Source organism: Anolis carolinensis, chromosome 5 (genome assembly GCF_035594765.1).
Source record: "Anolis carolinensis isolate JA03-04 chromosome 5, rAnoCar3.1.pri, whole genome shotgun sequence".
NCBI classification, from domain to species: domain Eukaryota; kingdom Metazoa; phylum Chordata; class Lepidosauria; order Squamata; family Dactyloidae; genus Anolis; species Anolis carolinensis.
The window spans coordinates 189,765,377-189,778,614 of record NC_085845.1 but is presented as its reverse complement, the minus strand read 5'-3'; the positions used below and the strand labels follow the sequence as shown (position 1 = coordinate 189,778,614).

Here is a 13,238-nt window from a genome sequence, read left to right as displayed (position 1 = left end):
TCTAACCTGATCTTTAGAAAGGCAATCATTCTAGTATTATTTTTGGTTTTGTCGCATCTTCTCAGTAATTAATCTCAAGTGAAATGAAAGGGAACACAGATTATTTTTTATTTAAATGTATGCTCTTAAATGTCAGGCAATTTCCTTTTGCAAAGTCAAAGTTGAAATAAAATTTTGCAGAGTAAAAAAAACACCTTTTCATTTGTGTTTTTTTAATGGAGATTCAGATGTAAAGCTTGTGAAACCATGATTTATGGCATTTGTATATAATTTGTCCCACCATAAGCCAAAAGATTACATGAAGAGACTCTGCTTTCAAGAGACTCATTCACTACAGTGGAGGAAGTAGGGTTAGGGTTAGGGTCAAAATGTAATGTTACAGAAGGATAAAACTATCTGTTTCATTAAACAATAATGGTGTTGAGTCTAGCTTGGCTTTCAGAAGTACCTGTACTTGAGTGTATTCCACTATCCAGCTGTCCTTACTTGTATTATAACCAATTTCTAAAAGCCCATCCCATCCCTATTCTCCCAAAGGTTAAAACAGACTAACAAAATTCAAGCTGAAACAATCAGTTATTCATCTTTTTTTAATATGCGTATTGAAGTTAATTTGAAAGAGCTGTAGCAGGATTGACACTGCCAATCTTTAAAATTCCAACGGTCTCCATATTTATCATCACAATATCAGGGCACTCACTAAGCACAATGAAACCACAAAATTGGAAACACCGACTCTTTAATCCTTCCATGAGCATTTCTTGAGCTTGGCTGCAGGAAAAGAGTTCAGGACATTGTTCCCTTAAGCTTCTTTCCCCGTATTGTCTCTTTCTTCCTCTCACTGTTGATGAATTAGTCACTGGTCTAAGCCATGGGTAGGTCATAGTAAGCCGCGTATCTGCCAGTCACGTGGTGATAAATCTGCAGAATGTGTTGGGGATGGGGCGTTTACCAGAGCAATTAAAGAAAACCAGAAATTAAAGAAAGCTGACAAATTAAGGGGAGGTCAACAAGAAGGCTGATACAGTTTATAGACATTTAATTATTCAAGCTGATTAAAACAGGAGTTTGCTGAAGTTTCCTAAAGCTATTGCCTTTGAGCAAGCAGCACATAATGGTGCCTCCCCCCCCTCCATTTCCCCATATTTTGTTTTATCTCTGCATTTCTATTTACTCCAATAACAGCATATGTGAAGCTGTATGAGCCTCATAACTATCTTATGAGACAGATTATGTATGTGATGTCTTCCAAGGTTCGTCAGTAAGTATCTGAAATAGAGGTTCCTTGGTCCTGTTCAAGCCATTTTGCAAGCAAGTGGTTTTATATGGTGAGAACAGCAGAAATGGCATCTTCCTATTTGTCTTGGCTTAGTGTCAACATTGAATCCAACAATGATATTTTCTCACATCAAAACACCTCCATGATTTTGAAGGTGCCTTCCTTCTGAACTTTGATATGGAAACTGAGTGACTGTAGCATCCATGTGGCAACCCTTAGGAGCAAAAATTGCAACTGGTTCACATGTTCAAACTTGGCCCCAAGTGGAAAATTCAAGAACCAAATAATTGTTTTGTTTCATCCCAAACGGAAAACACTCAAGATTACTGTAGCTTTCCTTTTCTTCTCTTATAGTCCAGGCTTTCATTCGGTTTTAAGGATTGCTATTGTGGGAACCTGGGATCGTCCAATATTTATCTGGCCTAAATGCACTCCCCTCAAGACCCCCTTCTAGTAGTATACTTCATACTAGGACTGTCAGATAACTCCAGATGCTATCACTTTATGAGCTAAAGCCAATTGTTAGTCCTGACAAGAATATGACTCAATTGTATTTATATGCAGTAGGGCACAGAATCTGCACAAAACTGTGTATTTTTTTAAATGTTACTTTTGTACCTGAGATAACACCTCTCTAGGAATCTCTGTACCCCTACGGTTATCTTCCACTGGAATTTGACCACAGAGTCATCCCAGATGATCTAAAGATTCCTACAGAATGCAGATTTGAATATCTGCAAATAATCAAAAGTTAAATCCACAAATGTGGAGGGCCAACTGTAAATGCCTGTTTCCCATTGATTCAACATATCCACTGTACTTTGAGACTAATCACTGGATTTAGTCCTATGTGTGCAGCAGCAATCCTGACATTGTGGGCCTTTCTGGTTGCAGGCCACAATCCCTTTTGACAGCCAACCAGACTTATGTCTCACAATGGAAATAAGCAATAGGACCACTGGCCTGATGCTGAACCATCACCTTAAAACTCAATATTCGAGGCCAGTTTTGCAAAGGCTTTTTTGAGGGATGGAGTTTGAGTTCTCAGTCCAAAGGCTAACTGGATTTCCTCTTACTCTTCCCTACTTATCTTGACTCCTTGCAATTTCCTTTCATTTTATCTGGCTCATAGGGAAAGCCACTATGAACGTTCTGTTTGCAGCTCACCAAACAAAGCAGCTCAGAGGTTTCTAATAATGCCTTAGCCTGCTGGTGTCCTCCAATCCCAACCCATCACTTCATTCCTTTTAGATATCTGTTGATAATGTGATGCAATCTGTAGTAATTACTCTCTTGTGGAATGGTGAACAGGGACTTGTAACAGCCGGCATGGCTACTGCCCTCTGTGAATTCCCAGCTAATTGGGTACAACCAGGTCATGAAGTCCTTTGTGTCCCCATCTTCTGAAAGGGCTGAACATATACACTCTGATTATTTTATCTCTCTTTCTTCTAATATTGTTCCAACATTTTCAATTTAGTTCTGCTTCTTGAATAGCCAAAAGGTCCGCCATGTCATCTTATGTTGCCCTTGAGGTTCTATTATTAGTATTAGTGTTATATTTATATAATGCTTTCAATGCCAGAGCAACTTACTTACATTTATACAGTCTTACAATTACAAATGGCCCTTTGAAGGCAACCATAAGGCTAATGCAGCCCTTGTTGAAAATGAGTTTTATACCCCTGTTCTACTGTAATAGAATGGATTAATTTCCCATAAAAAGTTGACCACAGAATCATATTAGGGGACCTAGAGATTCCTAGATAGAACATATTAATTCAATCTGCAAATAGTCAAATCCATAAAAGATATGGAGGGCTGTGTTGTCAAAGGCTTTTGTGGCCGGAATCATTGGGTTGCTGTGAGGTTTTTGTCTGTATGGCCATGTTCCAGCAGCATTTTCTCTGGACATTTTGCCTGCATCTATGGCAGGCTTCCTCAGAGGTCTGTGGTTGTTTCCCACAGAACTCTGAACAAACATCTGTGGATGCCTGCCATAGATGCAGGTGAAACGTCAGGAGACAATACTACTGGAACATGGTCATACAGCCCGAAAAACCCCACAGCAACTAATATGGAGGGCTGTTCTTAGAGAGGAGACCTCTAGTCATTTGGAGACAATGTAGCACAGTGGTCCCCAACCTTTGGGTCTCCAGGTGTTTTGAACTTCAACTCCCAGACATCCTAGTGAGTTTACCAGCTGTGGGAGCTGAAGTCCAAAACACCTGGAGACCCAAAGGTTGGGGATCACTGTGCTACATGATCTCCAAATGACTAGAGGTCTCCTCTCTAAGAATCTCTGCATCCTCCAGAGTATCTTTATGGTCAACTTTGCATGACGAAGAGCAAAGATTTAGTCATTGGAATTCTTAATTAAAAGTAGCAGGTGACGGAAATTCCTATGGGAAAGTGGCTATCAGATAACACAGAGATACGCACACAAATAATCTGGACCAGGTAAAATTCAGCATTCAGTATTCCATCATTTACTCTCTGTTCCTTTCAACTGGAGATAGATGGGCAGAATCTGAGCCCTTATGAATGGAAAAATATACAAAACTACAATATCTCTTTTTTTCAATTAAAAGCTGTTCAATATTTTAAATTAAAAGATGGTTTCAAGGAAAAGGAGGGGGACCCTACAAATATCTAGAGCAACTCGGGATCACTCAAAAAGCAGATGGCAGGGGCTGAACCTGTGGCACCACAGATGCGCAGCATTAATGCTACCACTGAGTTCTTACTGTAAGATGGGTAATATGCCACAAAATGAACATATTGCTACTATGCAGGATCTCTCCTTCTAAGAAAGAGGCAGCTCAAGTGCTTTAACACTAGCAATTAAAAGCAAGGCTCACTTGCTTCAGCAACCTTGTAAAAAAGCAAAAAGTTACAAAATGGAAAAATCTGAAAAGTCTGTCTTGCAAAAGACACTACTTTGGTTTCAGAAGCATCTATAAAAGCCTAACCTGTCTCTCAATATCTCCCAGCAAAGTGCTGGCACCCAGGCGAAAAAGGTCCGGTTTCAGCCATTCGTCCCCTAGTTCCTCCTTCATCAATGCAAGCCAGGTCAAGGCATCTTTGGCAGTGCGAATGCCTCCCGCAGGCTTAAATCCAACCTTAATTTAAGAAAGGGGGGAATAGAAAACAAGGTAATGAGGAATACAAATGCTGCTAGAGAAGGAAATAGATATTTGCATATCATATGCATACATTTATCTACAAAATGGATGGGAGAACGGTTTATTTATATATATAGGGATTGCTATTCTGTATTTCCCGTCTGAAATGGAGGTGTGCACAGTGGCTTATGGCCCCATAAAACATAAGCTTCACAATGAAGATGCTGACAGTGTGAAAATAAAATCATTAAAAATATAAAAGAAAGTAACAAAAGATTTTTAATTGCTCCTCCTAAAAAAGAGCCAGTCCTAAATAAAACAGGACTGTAACAACAGATAATCCAAGAGCTGGCTACCATTTTATTTTATTTATTTTACAGATGGCAATTGAACAATTGCAGAAAGGTAGGATATTATTATTATATATTTATGATAATAATAATATCCCATGTTTCTGCAGTTGTTCAATTGCCATCTGCAAAAAAAAAAAAAAAATGGCAGCAGCTCTTTTTACCACTGAGCAAATTGAATCCTTGGACTGTAATAAAGTCTGATTAATTGATTGATATTTATTAGGATCCCACTTTTCTCTCAGGACTAAGACACCAGTAAAATTAAAAAAACAACAACACATGGGGTTTTTTTTTGAAAGGATAACAAACAGCCCAATAAGGGCACAGCACATATGGTGGAATGGAGTACAACCAGCTAAATCCAGAGTCAAACAAGTGGAGGTGTGGCATTACCTTCTCTCATTTACTCAGCCACAACTTGATCCTGAAGCTCAGGAGTGGGTGAATGGATGGGAGTATCCATTGTCTACAAAACACCTATAAGTTATGAGGATGGTCTCACCCAACCTTAACCCTACATATGTGCTGGGTTGCAGCTTTCAGCACCCAACAATAGTGCAATGACTGGAGAGGATGGGAACTGAAATCCAGCATATTTGGGGCCATGTTTTCAGCACTGAAGTGGACAAGGAAGACTTTCTTACACAAGAAGTCACCCCAACCCTATAGAGATCTGGTGCTGGGTACAGTACAGCAAAAACACATTTAAGAATAAGGGACTTCTCCCAGCACACAGGACAAATCCCATTGGCTCCCGCGCCTGAGGTTTACCATTCATTATAGAAGTAGCAGTACCTACTGCCATTCTAGTGATACCTCTGTACAAGGTATAAATGTACAACAGGGCACTGTTTTGGCCTAGGGCAATGCTCTATAATCTTTTGGATAGTCATAGACCTTTGTGAGACTCTGATGACAGCTACCGACCCTCTTCCCATTTAAATATACTTACAGTAAGCACAATCACAAATCCTTTGATGTCCTTCAATATCTACCTTCTCCTGCCGGGCATGCAGGAAGAAATAAAGGAGCTGGGATTTGCAGGGTGAGGTGCCGCACAAGGCCAGCTCCTCTCCTTTCCCCCCCGGAAAACCCAGTTACTCTTGGGTAACTGGGTTTTCCCACTTTTCTGGGGAAGCTGCAGCATGAAAGTGGGGGAGGGGGGGATGAAAGTGGAAGTCTACTTTTCAATTCAACTTCTAAACAGGGGCAGTACTTTTAGAAATGAGCCTGCAGGACATCAAATACGAACAGTCCCTTTAAATTCCCCTTCCGTGTTGCTCCAAAATAATTCTATTTCTTTTCACCCAAAGTGCTGCCTGTCTCCCTTTCTGTTTGCTGACTTTACACAGACTCCATCCAACTACCAGAACATACCATATGTGCACGTGTGTGTACCTTTCATTCAAGAGCTATAAAAACTCTGGCTCCTTTCCGCTTGCTGTTTCACAGCATTTCATTATTTTGTTTAATAAGTTCATCTCCTTGAGAATATTTTCTTGTCACCTTATATTATTAAAAGTAATAAGTTTCTCTGGACTGGGGATTCCCCAACAGAAAAACCAATTTGTGTGTGTCCTTCAATAATGACAGGAAAAGATTATTTCCCATTATGCTGCATACTTTTCATATCCCCGCCACAGCTTATCATTCAATAAATGTTAGCCTGCAACCGGCTTCTGTCCTCAGAAGAAGTTTAATTTCTACATTAACCTGTTTTTACTGGCCAACGCCTTGCTGGAAAAGCATCTGTACAGCAGCCAAATTGGTTTGTTAAGGAAACCATTTAGAAATCTCTTGTCAGTGATAAAATAGTCTCCGTTTAATAAAAGGATATAAACTCAGTTTACATCTAATTTTTTATTATTATTTCCTGAGCAGGTGCCCACACTGCATGCTTTCAGTTAATAGAACTTTAAACACTCTCTCCCCTCTTTGCTATAAACTCTGTGTAAATGAATGATAAATTAAAGTTATCTTAATGACATGCAAACATCATTCCACATGAGCCTGAATATAGAAGCCCGTCTCAGGAGTGGGACTGCAAACATGACCAGAACGATATCATTTAGTCACATATGTCAGACAGTTCATCTGTTTTTGTATATGTAGCACAACTCAGAGAGCTTGAGAAAGTTAGTTTTGGATGACAAATCCCATAATTCCCCAGCCAATATAACCAATGGGGAATTCTTGGCCTTTCAAGGTTTCCAGACTCTTGGGTAACTGGGTTGAGTGGGAAATCTATGGCATGGGATGCTTCAGGAGCCACAATGATTGTCTCAAATGCTTCCAAATTAAACAAAAACAAGGTCAGAAGTGACAAGAAGTCTTCTTCTAGGTCTGAAAAATAGATACTTAAATGATCAGGTGGATGACTTTCATCCTATTTAAAAAGTGAATGGTATTCTCCTTTGGGGAGGACCAGAAAATGGTAATCAAGGGGAGTCTGAGGACCATAAACCAGCATTGGGAAAAATATGGAGACCCAGGAATTAACTTTGTCTATTCTGATCTGAAGACATTTTTTCCTATCCTGGTGTATCGCAAAAAGGTTTACAAATAATCTGAAACTTGGAGGGTTAAAGTTCAACTGAAAGCTTCTGCACACGCAGCTCTATAGACATCAAAATGGCCTTGACAGATTGAAGAACTCTGCCAACAAAATGGATTTCAACAGAGATAAATGGAAGATCTAGGCAGGAAAAATGAAATGGACAAATATAAAATGGCATCTGGTTTGAAATAAGTATGTGAGAAACAGATGTAGAAGTCTTAGAGCTCTTCCACACAGCCATATACCCCAGAATATCAAGGCAGATAATCCACAATATCTACTTTGAATTGGGTTATCTGAGTCCACACTGCCATATAAACCAGTTCAATTTGGATTTTATACAGCTGTGTGAAAGGGCCTCAGTTGATCACAAGCTGAACATGAGCCAACACTGTGATGTGGCAGCCAAAAAAGCCAACAAAATTCTCAATTGCATCAACAGTATAGTTTCCAAAACAAGGACAATGATTATCCCACCCTATTCTGTGTTGCTCAGACCTCATTTGGAATACCACATCCAGTTTTGGGGAGCCACATTTCAAGAAGAACATTGACAAGTCCAGAGAAGAGAGACCAACCCTGTCCAATATTCCATTTGTATTACAACTCCCAAAATTCTTGCCGAGAGAACTGAATAAAGCTAATAACGCTTTTGAACATTAAACCACAGTAAATGCTAGAATTTTGAAGACCTACCAATTAAATAAAAGACAGAAAGGAAATGGAGTAATGTCAGACCGAAGGGCAGTTTTCTTTTACGAACCAGAGAATTCATTAGGAAGAATGAAGTAGCACCTCAGGCACTGGATTGTCGTGTCATCAAAAAAAGGCAGAAATGTCTTACTTTCTTAATTTATTCTTCCTACTCCCAGGGAAAGGCACTTGTAGGACTTTTTTCTTCTGCCTCAGGTGCCTAAGGCTTGCCTTAGGTACTCTGCACTTTGGCAAATGGCAGGATGGAGCCTCTTTTGCCTCGGGCAGCACAATGATACAGGTCAGCCCTCAGCTGGGAAGCAAAAGTTGGCATGCTTTGGATGGTAAAGTCAAGCTGAATGATAAATCCGTTAAAATACATATGAACAAGTTACAATATTACTGTCACCATCACCCAAATTAAAATCTTTTTTTCTTGGAAAACTTTTAGGGGATCAAGAAAGAAGATTGGCTGCTCCTACACATTTTCACAAGTGGTGGTTTTCCTTTTTTTTTTTTTTTGGTTTCTTTAATGGACCATGGAGGGGGATCTCATACCCACAAAAACAAGCCACATGTAACGCACATATTGTTCACTCCCTTGCCAAGGTATCAGGCTATAAGTGTCCCAATTTCATATCCCTGTATGAATATAACTAGGTGGCTTAGACCAGAAATATCTTCAATTTAATCAACCTCATAGGATTCTTGTGAGGATAAAATCTAGTTGAGAAACAGGTCATTCTGACAGAAGGTGAAGCTAATAAGTGACAAATATGTCGAGATGCCTATAACATGCCACATTTTGGACACTTTCCTATTGCTTACACCTGAGCTGTGTATCGTGACACATTAGTATATCAGCTGCAGTGTGTCACACAAACATAACAAGAAATGACAAAAAGTCTTGGAAATGTATGTTATTATCTTACAAATCATAGAAATAAAAGGTGTTCATGAGATATGTTGTGTCCCCATATGTTTTGTCATTACAGTTTATGTGTATGTCTGTATCTCTTATAAGGGTTGGTTGAACCTCCAGTTTGGTAATAAAGCTGAATAACTGTGCTGAGAAATGATGCATGTGTAAAAAGTGTGCCACCAACATGAACTGTCTGGAAACCTCTGGCCTACATTGTTGTTGTATTCATGATTAGAGTGAGATCCCTATACCCTGCCATACTAGTACCAGCCACTTCACTTACCTGCATCCAACAAAATATGTCATCCCTAGGAATTTTCTATGTCATCTAGGGTATTCTATGGCATACTTTCACTAGAAGTTACCATAGGGTCACAATGGAGGACCTAGTCCTACAAAGAATAACTCTCTAGGAATTTTCAAGTTTCTCCAGGGCAACTCCATGTTAACTTCTGCTCAAAGTTATTCATTTTACTAATATCCAGCATTTCCTGTTTCCCTGATAAGTTCAGGAATATATAATCTGCAGATGTACAATTTTCTCCAGAATTAAAAGATAGAAAAGGTGATGGGTTACCTTGTAGCCAGTTTTCCAGTAGAAGTCTCTAATGGCTCTTACCATGACCAGCCCTACTGGGAAGGTAGCATTAACAGCTTCTTTTCCTGTGGAAGTCTTAATAAAATCAGAACCTTTGGGAAGAAAAGAAAAAAAAAGAGAGAAAAAGAGTTCAAGGTTAAGAAAATGATCATTAGTAATCTGAAGTGAAACTTCATTATCAACATATGTCTTCCTCCTAATCATATTAGGGAAGCAAGGTCAACTTGTCACATAGTGTCTCTGTGTGCATTGAGGAGCAAAGAGTCTGTAAAAGGTGCTTTGAATGCGATTTTCCTGCTTCTTGGCAGAGGGTTGGACTGGATGGCCCGTAAGGTCTCTTCCAGCTCTATGATTCTATAAAAAGCTACTTTTGTGAGTAAAACTCTATGATTTTATGATTCTATGAAAAGTTACTTTTGTGAGTAAAACTCTTTCAATCATAGTTCAGTAAGGATATTGGTAAGCTACAACATGACCAGAGAATCTAAGCCTTATGAGGAATGACTTAGGAAGATATGGATATCTAGCTCAGAGAAGAGCCAACTGAGAGATGATGTGATAACCATCTCAAAATATCTGACGATACTTGATGTAGAAAATTTTGTTTTACACTGTTCAGAAACTAGAACACAAACCAATTAATTCATCTGAATAATAGGCCCCACCATAAACATTAGAAAGAACTGTAGGAACTCTCTGACAGTGGAAGAGGTTGCCCTGGAAAGTGGAGGACTCTGTATCTTTGGAGGTCTTTAAACATCCATTCATGAGCATTTTTCCTGAGTTCCTTAGCCATGTATTCCTGAGAGGCAGGGTGTTCAACTGGATGGCCTTTGGGATATCTTCCAACTGGCAATGTCATCTGTTGGGTGCTGGGAGTTATTGTTGAAAAATGAGAGAGCTTGTTCAGAATTCCAGCCATAGCCTTCTCCAGGATAACACATTCCATTCAATTCTGCAGTTTGAACTGACATCTCTCATAGGAAGAATGTAGGAAGTTGCCTTATTTCCAAGTTAGCCTACACCAGAAGTTGAGAAAATGGCTTTTCAGACTGCAGCTTCCAAAATTCTCTAGCCAGCATATTTCTGAGGGATTCTGGGAAAAACCACTATGTCAAAATTCTGATGCTAGACATATTATCCATCTGGTTCAGTACTATCTATGCATACACATGGGGGTTCTCCAGAAATGGACTTCCATATCACTGTAAATTCTGGTATAACAAAATGGAACTTAAGATTTTCCAAATGCAAAGCATGTCCGCAGCCTGGGAGCGAGAGCTCTCCTTTTAAAGTTGATGACCATTGTCTTTCTCTTCTTACAAAAGTAAACCAAACTTTCCTTCATCAATTTATTCTCCTCCCTCCCTCTAGTTTTAATTTCACTGCAAAGTTTTAAGCCCTTTCACACAATACTTCCGCATCACCCCCTCCTTTCAGACTTAGGTAAGTCAAAGCTTTTATAAGTCTGGTAATTAGAAATCTCTATGGTATAGTTTCATTAAAAACTTTCATTAAACAACATCTGCCCTTGTATAGGGTCTCCTAATCAATTTGGTCAAACAGAAGGGCTTCTAATCGGCTGTTGATAAAAATAGAAGATGAAATTTTAATTCTAATAGATTAACCACAAACTCAAGATAGTCTTCAAAATCCATCTCGCTCTATTCTCCAGTGGATTTAACGACTATTCAGCAACTCATTACTAAATAGAACAAGATGAACATTTTCCAGTTCATTAAAGAAATGTACTATGTATTTTTGCATTGTCCTCATGATTCGTTACAGGGAGTCTTAATTACAAGATAATGGATAATGGTTATTAAACGCAGGCTCCAGTAATGAAGCTCTATTCATTTGCGAGCCTCGGAGACTGCAAAGAGGAGAAAATAAAATTACTAGCTTCAAAAGATTAACGGATCAAATTATTATTCAATTTTGAAAATCTCATTCAGACTTTGCAGAAACAAGAAGGGATCTTTTTTTTTAAAAAATGCTAGTATCAGGACTATAGTGATGCACTTAGTTTTTAAAATAAAATAATATCTTAAGGCTATTAGTAGTATAATCAGCTTGAGATGTGATTATCAAACACACAGCCAATTTAGCAGCATCTTCTAACAATGAAAACAATATACTTTTTTATTTCATGAACAAATTCTATTTATGATACGATCGAGAGTTTGCTAGCAGGATTCCATAAAGAACCCTGAAGATGGATTCTGCCACTGAGCCTTACAATATAAAGGTATTATTAACATTTTATATTCTACTAATGAAAACAGGGACTTTGAAGAGTGGGGAGAGAGAAAAGCAAAGTACCGTTTTAAAATGGATGCCATTAAGCATAACTCATGCTAGGTTTATAAATAAAGGTGGTTCTGGACACATTATTCACCATCTGTGCTTTTTTTCATGTGAAGAAAAGTAATAAAACAGGACAACGTTTATGAATAGATCAGAACCTGATCTCACAGAAACTTGTGAACTGAAAAACAACAAAAATTCAATGGTTCAGGAACTATCAGGACCAGAGATGAGTAAAAAATATTTGAGGGGATTACAGTTCCAGAATCCATAATAATCGTGATGGGAATTGTAGTCCAAAAAACTAACACATTCAAGATGTGCCTTTGGATTCTGAGTGTCTTTCAACAAAACACAGTTAAGGATCTGTTACAATCTGGCCAACAGAACAAAAATCAGACTGCAGCCAGCCCTCCATATCCACAGATTCAACCATTCGTGCCTTGAAAATATTTTCCCTTATCACCCCGCTCCCCAAAGCAAACCTTGATTCTATATAACAGATATCATTTTACCATGGGACATGAGCATCCCTGGATTTTGGTATCCATGAGATGACCTGGAGCCAAACTACAGCGAATACCAAGGGTCCATTGTGCTCCACTGTGAAGAATGTGCCTAGCACTTGCACAAAAAATTGTTCAGGTTCATTCTAACTTGGATGCTATCATTGACACAGGTCTGGCAGACATAACCGTATCCCCTTATTCTCCTTTGATAAAGAATGCTTTTCAATTTGTGAAGCCTAATGGCACAGACAGGACCCTTGAACAGGTGAGAGGTGGTAAAACCACTTGCCCAAGATAGGATGGGTGACACCTGGCTTGACAGCCTTATGTGCAAAAGGGATCTAGGAATCTTAGTAGACCACAAGCTTAGCACGATTCTGCTGTCATGCAGCAGCTAAAAAAGCTAATGCAATTTTTGTGTGCAACAATGGGACTATAGTGCCTAGACTGAGAGAAGCAATAGTACTACTCTATTCTGCTTTCGTTAGACCTGATCTGGAATACTGTTTCCAGTTCTGGGCAGCACAATTCAAAAAGGATATTGACAAGTCAGAAGGCGTTGTCAGGATTTGTAAGCTACTCAGCATTTCTTTTAAGTAATAATAGGATCTGTGTCTCAGGTCTAACCACAGGTATCATTGTAATTGGGGTGTAGTGGCCAGTACTAAGACTATAGTATATATGTTGTAGTAAATTAATAGTAACCCTGTGTTAATTTGATGAGGGAAGGGGTTTGATGGATGAAGAAAGAGATACTGTAATATGTACATAATGTAAATACTGTGTTAGTATTTGTACTGTTTGTACTATTGCTGCACCTGAAGAAAGAAAAGCCTTCCAGTTGGAAAGAACAGCTTTGTGTCTGCGTTGCTCTTGTTCCTGAGAAGACCACTTC

General features: G+C 38.9%; 1 protein-coding gene across 2 annotated transcripts in view; it reads right to left on the bottom strand.

The window, feature by feature from the left end:
• Positions 1 to 574: 574 nt before the first annotated feature.
• Positions 575 to 13,238, bottom strand: part of dera (deoxyribose-phosphate aldolase) — a 48,214-nt gene continuing 35,550 nt past the window's right edge. For both annotated transcript variants that reach the window (XM_062983134.1, XM_003225958.3), the window contains exons 7-9: positions 9,507 to 9,619; positions 4,252 to 4,401; positions 575 to 921 (exon numbers count right to left, since the gene is read on the bottom strand). In XM_062983134.1, the coding sequence (XP_062839204.1) occupies positions 865 to 921; positions 4,252 to 4,401; positions 9,507 to 9,619 (320 nt within the window). In that variant the 3' untranslated portion in view covers positions 575 to 864. The remainder of the gene's footprint in view (positions 922 to 4,251; positions 4,402 to 9,506; positions 9,620 to 13,238) is intronic.